The 16,042-nt window shown below is 38.7% G+C and overlaps 1 protein-coding gene across 4 annotated transcripts in view; it reads right to left on the reverse strand.

The window, feature by feature from the left end:
- The window catches only part of TXNRD2 (thioredoxin reductase 2), a 38,438-nt gene that overhangs the window by 15,544 nt on the left and 6,852 nt on the right, over window positions 1-16,042 (reverse strand). For all 4 annotated transcript variants that reach the window (XR_011135161.1, XM_068911539.1, XM_068911541.1 and 1 more), the window contains exons 9-11: window positions 10,718-10,737; window positions 10,236-10,327; window positions 7,592-7,766 (exon numbers count right to left, since the gene is read on the reverse strand). Coding sequence is in view for 3 of the 4 variants with exons in the window: in XM_068911539.1 (XP_068767640.1) it covers window positions 7,592-7,766; window positions 10,236-10,327; window positions 10,718-10,737 (287 nt within the window). In the remaining variant the exon portion in view is untranslated. The remainder of the gene's footprint in view (window positions 1-7,591; window positions 7,767-10,235; window positions 10,328-10,717; window positions 10,738-16,042) is intronic.

The raw sequence follows: 16,042 nt of genomic DNA on the forward strand, positions 1-16,042 counted from the left end.
CCAGAATTTGTAAGGACACACAGGGTCACATAGAAGAGAGTACCCAAATACATCCAAATGAAGGATGTTTAATAATGTTGCATCCATTTTCAGAGGCTACAAAAGGATATATTTCTGTCCTTTGTGTGGGAGTCATGATTTTGTGTTTGATGTTAATACAAAACCATAGCAAAGCAAACCAAAAAGGGAAATGTGTTTTCATTACAAAAACAAGCTCTTTGATGTTAATGTAGGAAATTATTAAACAAAAGGAAAACCTGGCTTGTCAATACAGATCTAATTATATGTAAACATATGATTCACTGCTTTATGCATCTGCCATATTAGCCAGGCCCCCCAAACAATGTCACATCTGAATGCCTCTGTAAAGACTTCTGTGTATTAATTTCATCTGGTGAAACCAACACTTCCTCTGGGAGTACTGACTGAAGCTGTCGGCACTTGGCTATCTGTCTGTCTTCCCTTCTGCTGTCCCCATGGGATGTTGATCTGCTGTTCCTTCTCTGCCCCCTGCTCCCCAGTCCTGATGCTATCAGGCAACAAAAATAATAAACCTCTAGGACCTTATCTTGGCTCGGATGTGAAACAACTTCCTACCGTTGTATTTCTTTGTGTATTGAGAGTAAAGCCTGGATATTCTGCAAATGGACAGCTAATGGGGTTTTCTAGTTTCCCCTTTTTCCTGCCAGGCAGAGCCAAGAGAAAGCTTAGCACGCAAGGGCAGGCACCATAAAAGAAATAAAAAAGAAGAAAAAAAAGAAAAACTGTCAATAGAGTCATTTAAAGAGCTGTGACAACAACAACAGCTGAGTTTATCAAATCTGCAGGATAACACTTAACCTTTAGATTCCAATCTATTTTAACACATGTACAGTTTGGTATTAATAGCTAAGAGTTACAAAAAACGCGTTGCTACTCATAGTGAAATTTATCTCCCAGCTTCACTGCCTAAATATTATTTCTGAAAGCAATAATAAAACATTAAAAATTTAGCTGAAACTTTATTGGCCTTTAGCCCTGTGCTGGCTCACTCCCATAAACTAGAACTACACTTACTCATCTTGCTTCACATCAAATTCACTAGCTTAGGTTCACGAATAGCCAAAGCGGTGTGGTAAGTTTCAACGTCAAATTCAGGAAATCCTGACATTTCCCAACATTCGCTTGTTCGTATTACAGAATCAGTTGTTACTATTTCTTAGTAGTACCGGATGGGAAGGATATTTATTTCACATCCATAACTTAAGGGTTTTTTTTGTTTTGTTTTCTAACATTTACAGCTTTAAGACAGTACAAGTTTACAGCTTCTTCCTAAGATCCAGAGGGCAATACAAAACTAGGTCAAATCCTACCAGGCACAAAAGAGAGGTGGCCTTTTTCACAAGTCAGCACATGTGCTTTTAGTTTGAAGATGCCCAGCTGCCCTGAAATGTAAAGAATGAGGAAAGACAAGACTAGCTTTAGCTTTTACTCAAACCAGCAAGACACTATGCCAGACATCTAGGAGAAAAGCGCCAATTCAAATCTGACCCTTAAAAAGGTTATGCGACAACTGCGTTCTTAATACTACACCATAATCTCATCTTTAAGAGACCCCATACAATAACTACACCGACTCAAAAAAATCACACGGATCTCTTCTCAGGGCCTCTCCCCATTCGCTTTTGACTTTGAGAGAGAGGGGAGAAAAAAAAAAAAAAAGCAGCGTTTTGACCTGGTTGTGTAAAACCTAGTGACATGGCTTACTGAGGAGGCCATCAGCCAGCCTAGCTAGAGAGTGACAAGAGACTAGTTAAAACATGTATCCCAAAAACGCACCAGGTCGGTCATACTGTCACGTGGCAATTCTGTCCTATCATCTGCTGAGCGGTCCTAGGAATCAGGTTTCCACACCGAATTAGGCAGAGGCAGTACCAGACCGCAGTGACCAATAAGACTTTAGGTGCAGGACCTACATCAGCAGAGACCAAAGCAGCTAAAATGAGAAGAAACCACAGGAGTTGGCACAGTCAAGTAAATACGTAGCAGCAGTAAACCATGGATAGCATACTCCTGTGTACAGCAAGATTTCCCAGGGTGATAAAGGCACAGCTGACAGCAGCTCTGCAGAGCTTTTATAATGGGTCTTTTGCAGCTTCTTAATCACAGAAACTGGAACGGTCTGTTTGCTCCCTAGCATTTGAAAAATCCAAACTAGAGCCAGCCAAGCATTTCACTATCAGGTAGGTCAACATCTGTGGCCAAAAAGCCACCGTGAGGATTCTGCAGGGTGGCAGGATGGTTCTTCCGGCATAAAACCTAAGTCCAGTGATCTTCTCCATGTCTTCCCTATACATTTGCATTTCAATCCATCACTTTATCCCCTCTACCCAATCTGTGATCTCAGGTTGACCTCGATCAAAATCTCCTTTGTTTTCCCACAGTGTTGGTACTCTCTCCCAACTTGCTCTGGGTGTCGCACACTCCCAAATCGGTTTCATGACCACTATCCTTTCCTCCTCCAAATCCCTCCTGAAAACCCACAAGCCGTTCACAAAAACACAGCCAGCTGACAACAGACAAGAGGACCAATTCAGCATAACTAATGCTCAGATCAGAAAAAATATTGACTGCAGTAGGAGGAACAAAAGTAAAAAAAAAATAAAATAAAATACATTCAGAAGCCTTACACCATTGATAGAAGCGTGCACCAAGGTTACAAGGATGTTTTTGAACATTTCATCCGTTACTGAAAGACTCTCAGCATGCCTGCCACAATTTGAAAAAGATCTGACCCCTAGTCAGAGCCAGCGTAGTAACCGGTTCTTTGCTAAGTCTGCAAGGCTGTACTGTTTCTTGTAGCACTGATTAGTTATACTGATTATTCAGAAGAGTCTTCTCAGCAGTGAGCTTGTGGCTGCCCTGGTGCAATCAGTAATCACCCAGGTTATTACCACCCACTGTATATCAGAAGTTATTTGCATCTGCAGACAAAAAGCCAAGGAGTTGTCACTTTGGTCCCACTGGAACCAGAAGAGAAGAGCAGCTGCAAATGCCGTGTAACCAAACGAGAACCATACAGCGTAGGGCAGACTTCTAACAATTGTAGTTGTTTTGTTTTCAAGGTCCTTTGCAAGGTAAAATCAGCTAGAAACGCTTTCTGAGAAGGAAGCTACAGTTCTCTTTACATTAATTCTCCTATGTTAAGCTTGCTGTAACCAGAGGTTTCGCATGTCCTTAACAGCTGTTTCTCCAGCGTCAAAAAACAGTACCCGTGATCCATTACCAAACGTGGTCATTGGCTTCAACCTCCTATACGCTTATGGGCGAACAGAACCTGTATTCTGCAGAAAACGTCATATTAATTTTACTAGTCTCATGAAATTACTTTGGAGTGTTTTCCACCAGTCAGTTTTTTATTTATTTATACCAACAGCTAGGTTTTGAAGTCAGAGGCCAGCCAACGCTTATCAAATCAAATGTCAGCTTATAGTTCAAATTCCAAAACATTCTCTCATGCACTTTAGAGGCTTAGCCTAACATTTAACTTTTCCTCAACACGAAGGAGTGATTTTGGTAACCATGAGTTGGTAATATACGTAGAATAAAGAGTTATATTCCAAATTTGTAGGTGGGTTAAATAAAGGACAGAAGCAACATGTACTATCCAAGCCCCTCTCAAAGCAAACAAAATTACCGGAACATTAAAAATAGCATTGTTCAAGTCCGGCTGAATAAAACAAGTCAATAAAACAAGACACTAGGGAAAAGAAAAAAAGAAAAAAAGCTAACAGCACCGGCTGATGTAATCGGCGTGACAATTTTCATTAGGAATCCAGAAACCACACCTTATTAAGGTAGTCATGAATTAAAGGTAATGAGAAAGAGACACAAGGGGAGTTCAGAACAAAGACCCAGAGTCTAAGCATACCAAATCACATTAGCAGTAACAGTTTTTTTGAGATCAACCAAGGTGCACTCCAAAGGCTAAAATATGGATGGCAACATTTGCTCACAAAGAGGAATCTAAAGCCCATTCACTTTCTACAGGGGCTGGCAGAGTTGCACTCACGGGATATCACAGCAATATTCTAGCATATGGGACTTTTCAAAGATCTCCAAACAAAATTTCTGAGTTAATCCAAACTGATTCGGTTAAGATTTGAAGACAATTAGTATAACAAATGTGATATACTTAACCCTTTCTTGATTTTGAACATCGATGATCCTACTTTACCGCACTACAAAAATCTGCCAGGCATCCAGTCTGACACAAAAGGCAACGTTCTTAATAGCATAGGATGTGCAACACTTGATACCTTTTCAGCTTTGCATAGAGCTAAACGTATAATTTCTTTTTACAGCAAAGCTGATATTATTTCAAAGGCACTGTGGCCTTCCTCTAAGCCTGCGAATGCAAAGGAACTTGAGAATGGTTGTTCCACTGCTCTCATCGGGGAGACAACTCTCTTTTGTAAAGCCAGACTTTAAATCTGCTGCTGCTCATGGCTCTTTATGTTGAGAATTTATTAGCACGCTATCCCACTATCCCCATTCTCTGTCAAACTAATTTAGGATATTTTATAAACACCTGCTTAGTTTAATCATCAACTCAGTGTTGCTCCTCCACACAGCAAGACCCAATCAAATATGAGGTAATTAAATATCTTTTCAAGGACTCTGTGAATTACCTGGACAAATTCCAGTTACAACAATAATGTTTTGTCATCTACTGCAATTTCAAATGGAAATACTACTTGTCAGTTCCTGTTACATATTAGCTGTGTTGCAGCTGCAGCGTTCAACCCACACATTTCAGCCCTCTGATAGGTGAGGCAATCCCGGCATATAAAAGTTTGATCTCCCGCAATTTTGCCTCACAGATCAGCATCTCACAGTTGCATCTCTCTCTACCCTTTTCTTTGGATGAAGACTCTATACTCAGCCTGTGCATGCATAGACTTACCATTTCTTGGTAGCTCAGGTGCATCAGGCACCTATCAAGGGCTCAAAGAAACTTTCCATAAGAGCATGAGGAATACTATATAATGTTAGAAGTTTATTGTTTTCACACTTTGTAAAAAATTCTCAAAAGCTTATCAGTTCAGGATATTTCTCACACAAGCAGAAGACAGCACTAGTAAAAGACAGAACATTGAAGGATAAGACAGACAAAAATCAAATAAATATCAAGAGAGATCTGTTTCAGTGAGCAATAGAGCATAGTCACTCAGCAAGGTAACACAGACCTCTGACAGCTATCTACAAAGGGTTTGGACTGAAACCTTCAAATGTAACTCTGCTGCACTGTCAGTAAGCAATTTTAACTTTATTCATAAAATCCTATTAAGCCTAATAAAATCCTACTAAAATGCCATGATGCATTTACAAAAATCAAGGAAATATCTATTACAATTCAGGCTACAATTAGTTAACAACAGTGGCTGCTTGCTAACTAATTCTGCAAGCTGACTTTCTTCAATCAGCATTGTAATTGGCACATCTGCAGACAGGAAATCCTCAACACTACCAAGTTTCCCAGTCTATTATCTGAGACACCTGGTGTGGGTGTGTTGATACAGAGAAAAACAATGAATCATGCAGACTGCACATCAGTTATCCAGCTTTAACTGTTAACGTGTTTAATTCTTAAGGGTGGAGCGCAAATTTGAACACTGGAGGGGGGGAACCCTCAACCCTTTCATTTTGCAGTTCCTAAATATGGAGTTTAACTCAAGTCTATGACAAAAATTATAATGTGTTCTTTTGCACATCAAAGTAGTGCATGGAGTCACATTACAACTGACTTGCAACAGTATATCATTCAACCTTATTAAGATTTTTTTTGTATTATTTCAATTTAAAAGCTCTTATTTCCAACCTTGACAAAAGTAAACAAATTGACTTGAAATTTCACAGGTGTGACTCCACATCAGAGCGCACTTCTACTGGAAAGTTTGAGGAAAATCAGAAGTCACATTTAGAAACCCACAGTTTTGAAGAACTTAAATTGATCTCACCTCATGAATATTTTTCTACAGTGTTTTGGACTGTCACAGCTCCAGCCAGCATAGCCTTTTTTGCTCTAGGCAAGCACTAGTGTCTTTGGTTATGATGAGTGTGATCCACTATGAAAAGCTGTTTCTACAGTTTATAAAAACTCATTACACTTCTAAGAGAAATTAATCACAGTAATCTAAAGAAAAAGTTGGTCAAAACACACAGCCTGTTCTCTGTTTGGGGTATTGGGAAGATATAAGGTTGACTTAAGCAGGGGAAAGGAACAACAGGACTGCAGATTTAGTCTACTGGGCAAAACACAAAATGCTGCAAATGAGGTGTTCCTATTTCCTGTCATGAATACATTCTATAACCTCAAGAATTTAAATTGATCTGTTTGTTCATCTTCCCCAGCTGGAATAGTGATGCTCACCCTGCTTCTATGAAGCAGTAATGTCAGAGGAAAAAAACAAAACAAAAAAAAAACACCTCTACATATAAATGGAATTAAAAATCAGTTTCTAAAGCTGCTGGTAAAGCTAATTGTTCTTCAGTATTAAATCAGATTTCTTGGGCAGCACATTCAAGCATATAGTTACTTGGTTTGATAGATGTCATCTGTTTGCCAAATATCACTATTGCCTTTAGCCATTTATTATTTATCTAGAACTCCAGATATTCACAAAACTTTATAAGCACGGAAGACAAGAGGCCTCCTATTCCAATGGGCTTGCAGTCTATCTATCTGAAGCAATGCAAGAGCTTAAGGCCAACTGACAGCAGCAGCAAACAATCAGCTTGGGGAGGCAACAAAGAAAAAGTATTTTTTCTGTGGGCTGGAGCCTTGTACCATATAGCAATCTGTGTTATATCTTACAAAAAGTAGCAGTTGAATCAAAGGAGGTAGAAAACATTTAATTCCTGTTTCGAGGGATTATCCTTAGAGCTAGTTCCACAAAAATCCTTTTACACCGATTTACTCTGATTTAGGCATCGTATATCAGACCCCTCAGAATTGAGGTACGTGGAGGATCCTAAGTTGAGTTCAAATGCCTCCAAGCTGCCAGGTTCCCTGTGATGAACTTGGATTTTTAGAAATAATTGCTTCTCTTTCTGTGAACTGGATGATGCAGCACTGCAACTGTAGTAACAAACTTAACAGGCACAGTTTTGAAATTTCTAGAAGAAATGGTAGCCTTCTTAAAACAGAGTAATAGAAATTACTCAGTGAATAGCTAAATAAGTCAGAGTGTGGACTTGGAGAACATTGACTGCACCACAGGAGTTGCTGGTGCTCGTGCTCTCATCCTCCAGTAAACGTGAGGAAGAAGAAAATATCTCCCATTTATTGCAGCATTACCATGGATTTGTTTCATTCAGTGTAACTTTCATGTGTTTTTAAACTGAAAGTAAAGTCTTCCAGTCACGTATGGAAGAAATGAATTAAAAATAAAAAACAAAAAAACTCAACAAAACAAAAACCAAAGCACCAATGCTTAGGTGGCTAAATCTTAAAAAAGAATAGGCTGTTTGGCCCCATCCAATACAATGAGGGGACTTCGCTTTCCAAATAGCAAGCATTGCAAATAAACATTAGAATAATCAAGTTTACCTACTGCCCACATCACCGTGTCAAAGGAATCTGTTTCTTCTGTGCCAAAGTCAGTATTTTTCCAGGTGACTTGTAATTTGTTGCTCTCCAATTTTTCAACTTTGGTCGGGATACATTTCTTTAAAAATTTTGTGCCATAAGATTCCATGTGCTCAGTTACTAAAGAGGACATTTGCTGTTGAGCAGGGGAAAAAAAAAAAGTTTGTTTAAACTTAGATATATAGTCTTTTTAATGCAAAACCCTCCTTCAGCTGTCTTCATGAAAACCCTGTAAATACATCTTGCATTTCAAGCATTCTGTGTCACTTACTTACCGTTGCACTGCTAACACATTGTGATTTGTTGAGCCACTATGCATTTGAGACCTGCAACTCCACCCTCATTAAGGATACCTGTGTCCTAGGAACATTCAAATTATTTTCAAAAAGGTAAAATATCATATGAGTAACAAGGTTGCTTTTACATAATTTGATACTTACACAAAAATAGCATCTAAAGCAAATTCAATTTAACGTTGCTATAATTACCACTTTCTGGCAGCTTGAAGGGAATTAAACACTTTCCTAAAGCTAAGGAAGAAAAATATTTCCCTTTGCCACGACACCTGTCGTTCCACTGCAAAGACTATGATTCACTAAGGTTTCCTGGAAAGTTCTACTACAAAAGGAAATAACGCTTTTGTCCTAAGAGCCTGTTTGAAATAATGCCACACCACAGTCAAGTAGTGAAGCGTCGCATTAACAGGTTTATCCAAAGATGTCATTGCTCCTGACTGTAGTAATTCAGGTTTCACTTTGTCACACAATATGTTTATTACTTAAAGGCTATTATCACAAAGCCACTCACACAAGAGAAGTACATGCAAGCTCTTGGCTTACAAAACTTTATTTTTGAAGTTGTGACTAAGTAACACGAAAGCAACAGCATTATTTTTCTTCTGAAACGTGATATCTCACTAATCATTTTCCATTAGACTCAGGACGGTTACAGCCCGAATACAATTATTTTATCTCTATTCCCTCTTAACTTAGAGCTTGCCGATGTGTTCTTTCTGCCTGCAAGTTCTTGGAGAAAGCCCTACTTTAAGTTTTTTATGAAGCACCACAAACACTCTTAGCACACTATTCCCTGCTTGCTTAGATCTCATGCTGTTACAGGTGTAGCTTTCTTCAAAGATGAGAGTAAATCCCAAGACACATTCTTTTACAGTATTTCGCAAACTCCGGTACACATACCACTAGTTTTAAGGAAGCCACTTCAAAGCGGTAGTGGCTGGCATGCAACCAGAAGCTGTCACTACCCACAGTGGTACTTGTCACTGCTGCTGCTAACAGCAGTACTCTCTCCTCCAAATAGGAGTTTCGGCGCACCTATCTTAAACTAACTAAAAAGCATACACTGTGTTGTCACATTTTAAAAATAGTTTTCCTACAGCCGGTGTGCAAAGCAGTTCTTAAGAATGAGCTCACAGCTCCATAATTATTTCATCAACTTTGGCCTGTAAGTGTTTTGCACTATTGCAATTAAGCATTAAAAAAAAAAAATCCTGATTCATGATATCAGGAATAATTCAACATGCATTGGTTTCCATTCTGGAAATATTATTTTCAAGTGATTAATTTGACAAAGTCTTCACTCCTGAAGCTGAAATTTGCCAAGGTTATTTACCCAAGAAGAAATTTCATGCAAACGTCAAAGAAAAAGGTTCACCTGGACAGGAGTGAAAACTCAGGAGGCTCCCACTGTTGTAAGAGCACTGCTGAAACTTTTCTTTCAGAGCGGTGATAGCACCAAACTGTGCAGGGATGGAAAATCTACAGTCACCCATAAAAGTACTCTGCTTACGGATTTAGGGACCAAGGGGACTATCAGGCCATCAAATAAGACCATTTAACCTGTAGAACATAGGATAGGGACTCACATCCAAATAACGCTTTACTGGATCCAATAACTTGACTTTAACCTGCTACACCACCAGCTCTTGCTTCTCTAAGCAAATCTACATGCTACACAAATCCTATAAGAAACCTATTTTTTGCTTTTTGCCTTTACTATTTTTAATTGCTTTTATTCTCATTATACCAGAATGGGATTCTGGCCAAAACTCTTCTCAGTTTTGTCAGCACAATCATGACTATCTGGCCTTTTAACAAACACCTCTAAATTTTTCCCAATTTTGAAATACATTTTTTCTGTCTTCTTTGCCTGAGAGATTCGGCTTATAATTTTCTGCCGCTTAGGGTTTCTGGTCCACTGAAATCACCATATTTTTTTGTTTTTTAATTTTTTTTTAGGACTGCCACTGTCTGCCTGTTTTGAAAGTAGTAAGGTCAAGATTCCCACATCCTATGTCACTACAACCTTTCCACTTAGCGATCTATTTTTGTTCATCATAATGAACTCCACATTGAACTACTTTCACATTAAGTGCAATACTTTATTTTAAAAATCATTATCCGTAATTCTTAGAAACTCTACGTTATTTTAAAGACATCATCTAATGCTTTTCACTGTGGGATAAGTCAAATCTCTCTCCTGCTACACAACCTTCCAAGCACTGCTGGGGCGGGGGGACAACAATCACCAACATACCTTTTGTTATATTCCACATACATATGAAGCTGTAACATGTTTTGTAACTCACCTGATCAAACCCACGAAGTGGAATACTTCTCATCATGACTGTAGTATCCAATCCAATGCCTGTTAGAAAACCAGCACACTCAAGTGAAACATCTGGGGAGATACCAGTTAAAGAAATATAAACAACTTCATATCAATGCAACAGAAATAAGGGCAGTACACAAGCGGGCTTTCTCCCTAGAGAAATCAAGTTCTCCTCGCAAAGGCAACACCTTGAGCACACTTCTGTTGTCTATTCAGTAAAGATCAATAGCCTTAGAATACTTTCCTCATAGACAGGATGACAGGATTGTTTTTAAGGCCGTCAGTATTCATCCTCAGCTGACCTGAATTCCCATGATGATACCAAATAGAAAACTCTTATTGTATATTACCTACTTAACTACAGGGCATGAGCAAAGGAATTCAGAAAACGGAGCTTTCATGGAAAAGAAAGCTACGCTGCTTAGAATCATAAATCATTACAGCTTTTTCAAAGGATACAGCTGGCTCCAACAACCAACCTGTTATATAAAAAAAAAAAAAAGGAAGGAATAAAGCAATGGAACGAGCTTGTGCATATTTTTGCACAACTGACAAATTATTTTCTGAAGTATGGATGGTTACAAGATTATGGGTTTGAGTAGTGGATCTGCTGTTGTTAGATGGGAAGAAAGAACATGGCTAATCAATCTCAAAGAAAGCAGTCAAATGCGTCACATTTCATTCAAGCTTATTTTATTAACAGAATAAAAAGTAAACAGGCTTACAAGAAACATGGAATCATTTTTACATTGCAAAGAGACATTTAAATAAACATTCTGAAAGACAAACTGAAGAAAGCCATAAAAAAGTCAGAGCAACTAGCAAGGTTAGGAGGCATCACAAATATTTCTTAAAGGCCAAGCAGATGAAGCAAAATATACTTCACTTGTGCTCTAACTGATGCACCTCAGCTGGAAGAACTGGAGGGGAAACTGACACTTCCCCCCCTCGCCCCCCCCAGTGCCTACTCCAGTAGATGCCTGGTCTTTACAGGGCCTCGCAGCACCGCTGTGTGCCAGTCGGTACAACAAAACAGAACGGCAATAAAATTGGAAACTCTGGGAGTTTTCTGGTCCAAGACCATTTCTCCCAGAAACCTTATCCAGAGCCACGCTCAAGGGAGTTCTAAACACGACTAGAGTATGACAGAAACAATGTGGTGCTGTCTCTTGAATGCAGAAAGATCATTACTAACCTGGGAGACATTTGGCACCCAAATTTAAGAATTTGGGATGGCCACTGGGTGGGTTGTATCTTCAAGGAAGATTCACCTGCCCAGTTTGGCTATTAATTTCCCTCAGCTCTTCCAAGCCACGTGGGGAATGCAGAATGACAAATTTGATTATTTCACAAGCATGCTAAATCCTCTTCATGGAATGAAATACTCCATCACCCTTTAGTTAGACTGTGCTACTCAGAGATCACTTCTAGAGAACAGGTACCCTCAAGAAGTTCTCCTGCTGCCATTGCAGCAGCCTGAATGTTCATTCATTTGCAGATCCAAGCTGTTTAAAATATAAATGACTTAAATCCTCTCACTTAAAAGGGATATACAGACAGCCACCTGTCAAATATCAGGGGAATATTATACATTAAAAGACAAATCCCAAGATGGAGAAAACTAAGCTATGGATGGCCTAGTTAATTTAACTCTCTGGTTCTTCGGAAGAAGTAAGGTAATGTTAGAATGGACAATTCTAATAACAGCACCAATCCCTATAGATAATAATAGCGTAATTTGTTAGATTAATGCTATAGGTCACTGCTGAAACAATTGGAAGTCAGCTGCTTTGCAAGAGCTGGGTGACAGAAACGTTCCTGAAGTTATTATATGAAGCAATGCTAATGAATCTTGTTAAGAGAGTGGAACTTTCAACCGTCCAGCATTGCATAAGAAGTGAGCTCAGGGGATGAGAGCAACTGAATCCCCCCCCCAAAAAAAAAACTAAGCACCCTGGCCCTGAAAAAATACCCTCAACCCTTGATGAAAGTAGACTACCCAGTGCAAGAGACTCGAAGGACATACATTACACTTCTTTTTGTTTTCTCCGCAGTACAGCTGAGCACTTCAGCATCCCTTTATCAAGTATGAATAATCCTAGTGACAAACTTAAATCTATAAGTAAATGACTGACATGCTAACCTTCTTTGAAGATGTGCATTAGGTGCCCAATCTGGAAGTTAAAATTCAGACTACGATTTAAGAACAACAAGGAAATATTGTATATCAACAGACATAACACAGGGATTTGGGGTGGATTTTTTTTTTTCTTTCTTTTTTTTCTTCTTAAGGCTAAGCCACCCTTCTTTCCTTTCTCCTCCTCTGAGATAGTAGACAATATGTAAATATACAGACATTGCAGCAGTCTTGCCTGAACTCAAGTATATCTCAAAAGCTCTATAGTTTGGTTTTTTTTTAATACTTTTAAAAAAATTTAATACAAGTAGAAGTTAAGCATGATTTAAATTCTTAACGTTCCTATCAACTAGATTACACTTCCGCATAGAAGAACTTTCACATTTTACTCACTGCTAAATTTCATTTTGACTTATAATCATCTGCTTTTCATCATTTATGAAAATATCAAATATTCGCCCTTCCTGTCTTCAAAACTGTGTACACTCCATGGTTACAGAAAATCCGTTAAATGGATTTACCTAGACTACTGTTTACCAAAAACACCCATTTTGAATCTTGAATAAAACTCCAGTTCCTACCTCTCCCCGTATTTCACACCCTCTCAATCAAGAATACCACTAAAGTTGCCCATGAACACTTTTAATTTATGATGAGTATCAACTCTCCCCCACAACAGTTTCTACATCTGTCCCCATATGCACTCTACACTGCAGCAATCTTCTCTCTTCTGCGACATCCTCAATTCTCTCCTACCCTGATACATCTGCTGGCTACACAAAAGACGGCATGCTCAGTTACCATCCTAAAGCTAAATGTGGGTCTAGCAGCCAGCCAGCCACTGGCTCTCAGCTGCTGGACAGGCTGCACTTGCATACCTTTGCTGTTCATGCACTGTGCAAATTTTGGAGATGCACTCCATGTAATATTTGTGTACATTTGTTACAAAGGTATACCTTCAGGTTTTGAATTAGGAAAAAACAAACAAACAAACAAACCATCATTAGGGATCAAAATTCCCAGTTACTATGAAGCCAGTGTGGAACGTTAGGCTTTTCTGGACCCTGTTTTCCCTCTATGGAATTACATGTCTTCTGAAGAACTTTCATCTTAAAAAAAGTTTGACAGGGTGGGGTGGGGGTAGGTAGCGTGCTTTGTGTGCGAGGTTGGTTTGTTTGTTTTAAATGGGTATGGCAGTATGAGAGACACCTAAAGGCTTAAAAAAACCAAGAACAACAAACAACCCTGGATTTTTGGGAGGACGGAAGAAGCACAGTTTGCTAATTGTTTTTTGGAATGCTAGTGTTCATGTTTTCCAACTTCTCTTTTCTTTAGAAATTTACTTAAATCAGAAAGCCATGTAATCACAGGGTTTTCACAGGTAATTTGAAGTCGGGAGCATAAGCAATGGTCTCCTCCTGTTTGGCAGAGTCACAGAATCTTACTATATCCTTTCACCAATATCCAACCTCATTTGATTGCACTGAGGAAAATAAGCTTTAGCAACACAGATAATGCCAGCAGAAAGAACAGTTGCATGGAAATAATCCTTTAAATAAAGGCCTTTTCCTACAACAGCTGTTCCTCAATTAACTCAAAAGCTCTAAGCAACAAAACAAAACCGTTTTTGCAAAACATATTCTGAACAGGTGAAAATTCAGAGCAGTCAGATCACAGGAAGGAATACATTTGAAATTGCAACCTATGCCCTAACAATCCTCCCATGCTGTTTTATATTCTGCGTTTTTTGCTTGATTCCTGGCTGAAGTAGCATACACAAGTATGGTGCTTCACAAAATACATTTAACATAAACCCTTACATCTATGGAAAACCACACACAGACCAAAGCCTAACAAAAAAAAAAAAAGTGTCATATGCATTGGAAACTTTTCATAAGGAGGTATCCCCAATTTAAAGTATAATAAATTTAGAAAGCAATGACTTTCCCCTCCCCCCTGCCCCCCAAAAATCTACTGGTTTACAGGCTTAAAAGGACAGAGATGTTGTTTTAAATTTTGAAGGCTCTCGTTGTCTTTCTGTGAACGTTTTATATATAAGCATACATAGCAACTGAAAAACAATGTTAAGAGGTATAATGTACGCTGCAGAGAGGAAATCTGGCTTCTTTTTGGCCTTGCCACTGACTTGCCATATATCCTCAGGAAAGTTATTATTTCACAATATTGCCAAGAGAGAAACAAGTCCAATACTTGGCAATATCTCTCTCACCTTTTTCCCTCCCATTTTCTTTTTTTTTTTCTTTTTTTTTAATGCTAGGCCAAGCAGAACAGAACACTAGGTGAAACACTGGCTTGTGGCCCATACCCCACCCTAAACCAGCTTGCACCATCTCCCAATTTCAAGAGAGATCCTCCTAAACTTCCATAAAGGAGGGAGATGTAGGCTGCTGCTGGGTGAGCCCCAGGGATGGAAGTCAGTATAACAGATGTTTTCAAATCTATCTATCCTATAATAAAAACATGCACCTTCTAGAGGTGTATAGGGAACAGGTTAAGCTAAAGAGATTAAAATCTGCCAGTCTGGGTTTTATGTTTGGCAAACAATTTAACACAGTAGGAGTCAAACTTTCCCAGCATTAGAGCACCTGATTTATCTGTAAATGAACAATATTCCTCTCTTGCAGCCTTTAGATCCCAGGAAGCACTGCAAAAAAAACCACATTCTGCCCATAATGAAACATCTGCTGGAGACACATAGGGAGTAGAATGGTAATTTCTGTAGCTTGGGCATATGTTTGCTCTTTTTTAATCATTAAATGAAAAATAGATGCCAGTGGGCACCCATTCATAACATCAGCAGCACATTATTCACAATTTCTCCCACAGACTAAATGAAAAGTTTAGAAAGCAGAACCTAACATGCTTCCCACCTGCTTCGTCTCTCACTCACTCTGAACATATTTCAAGGCACCTTTTCTAACTCACTCTGCTAGGATCCTTCATTTCAGTAGTGAGAATTTCTTCATGCTGTTTATATATTCAGGAGACTCTTACAACTCCTAGGTTTGTTGCTTAACGGTTTTCTTTCCTTTTAAAAAACTCCTTGATATGAATAACTGCAGGACTGACAGTTCTGTACCCCCTAGCCATGTAATTATGTATATACATATATATAGTTGAAGAAAAAGAAAAAAAAGTAGAATGCAGTTCAGACTACAACAAAAGGCATTAAACTGAACCTTGGGAATATTTATAATTGATACAAATCCGACAGAAACAAACCTTTAACAACTCCCTCCTTCATTTGCTAGGACATAGCCTGATAAAGCACAGAAATGCTACTGTAGCCCCTCAAGGCTTATTTTGACTAAAGCTTAGGAATGTAACATATAAACACTAGACTCCCACATTACACTGTTACAACTTGCATTAGCAGCAACTGGACAAAAGCCACATTTTCACAGAAACATCTTACAGGGATAAATCTTGTGTTTAGGCTTGAAAAACAAAACAAAGAAAAAAGCAAAAACCAAAAAAATCCCAAATTTCCTCACATAAATCAAGCTCTCAAAATTGAAGAGGTGACTGATGTACTGAAAACAACTGCAGAATTCGTTTCCTTTTTAAACTGTACTAAGGAGCCCTGTTTATCTATTTGATGTTTAGCCTAACACATACTGCATTTT

Source organism: Struthio camelus, chromosome 17 (genome assembly GCF_040807025.1).
Source record: "Struthio camelus isolate bStrCam1 chromosome 17, bStrCam1.hap1, whole genome shotgun sequence".
Classification (NCBI taxonomy): domain Eukaryota; kingdom Metazoa; phylum Chordata; class Aves; order Struthioniformes; family Struthionidae; genus Struthio; species Struthio camelus.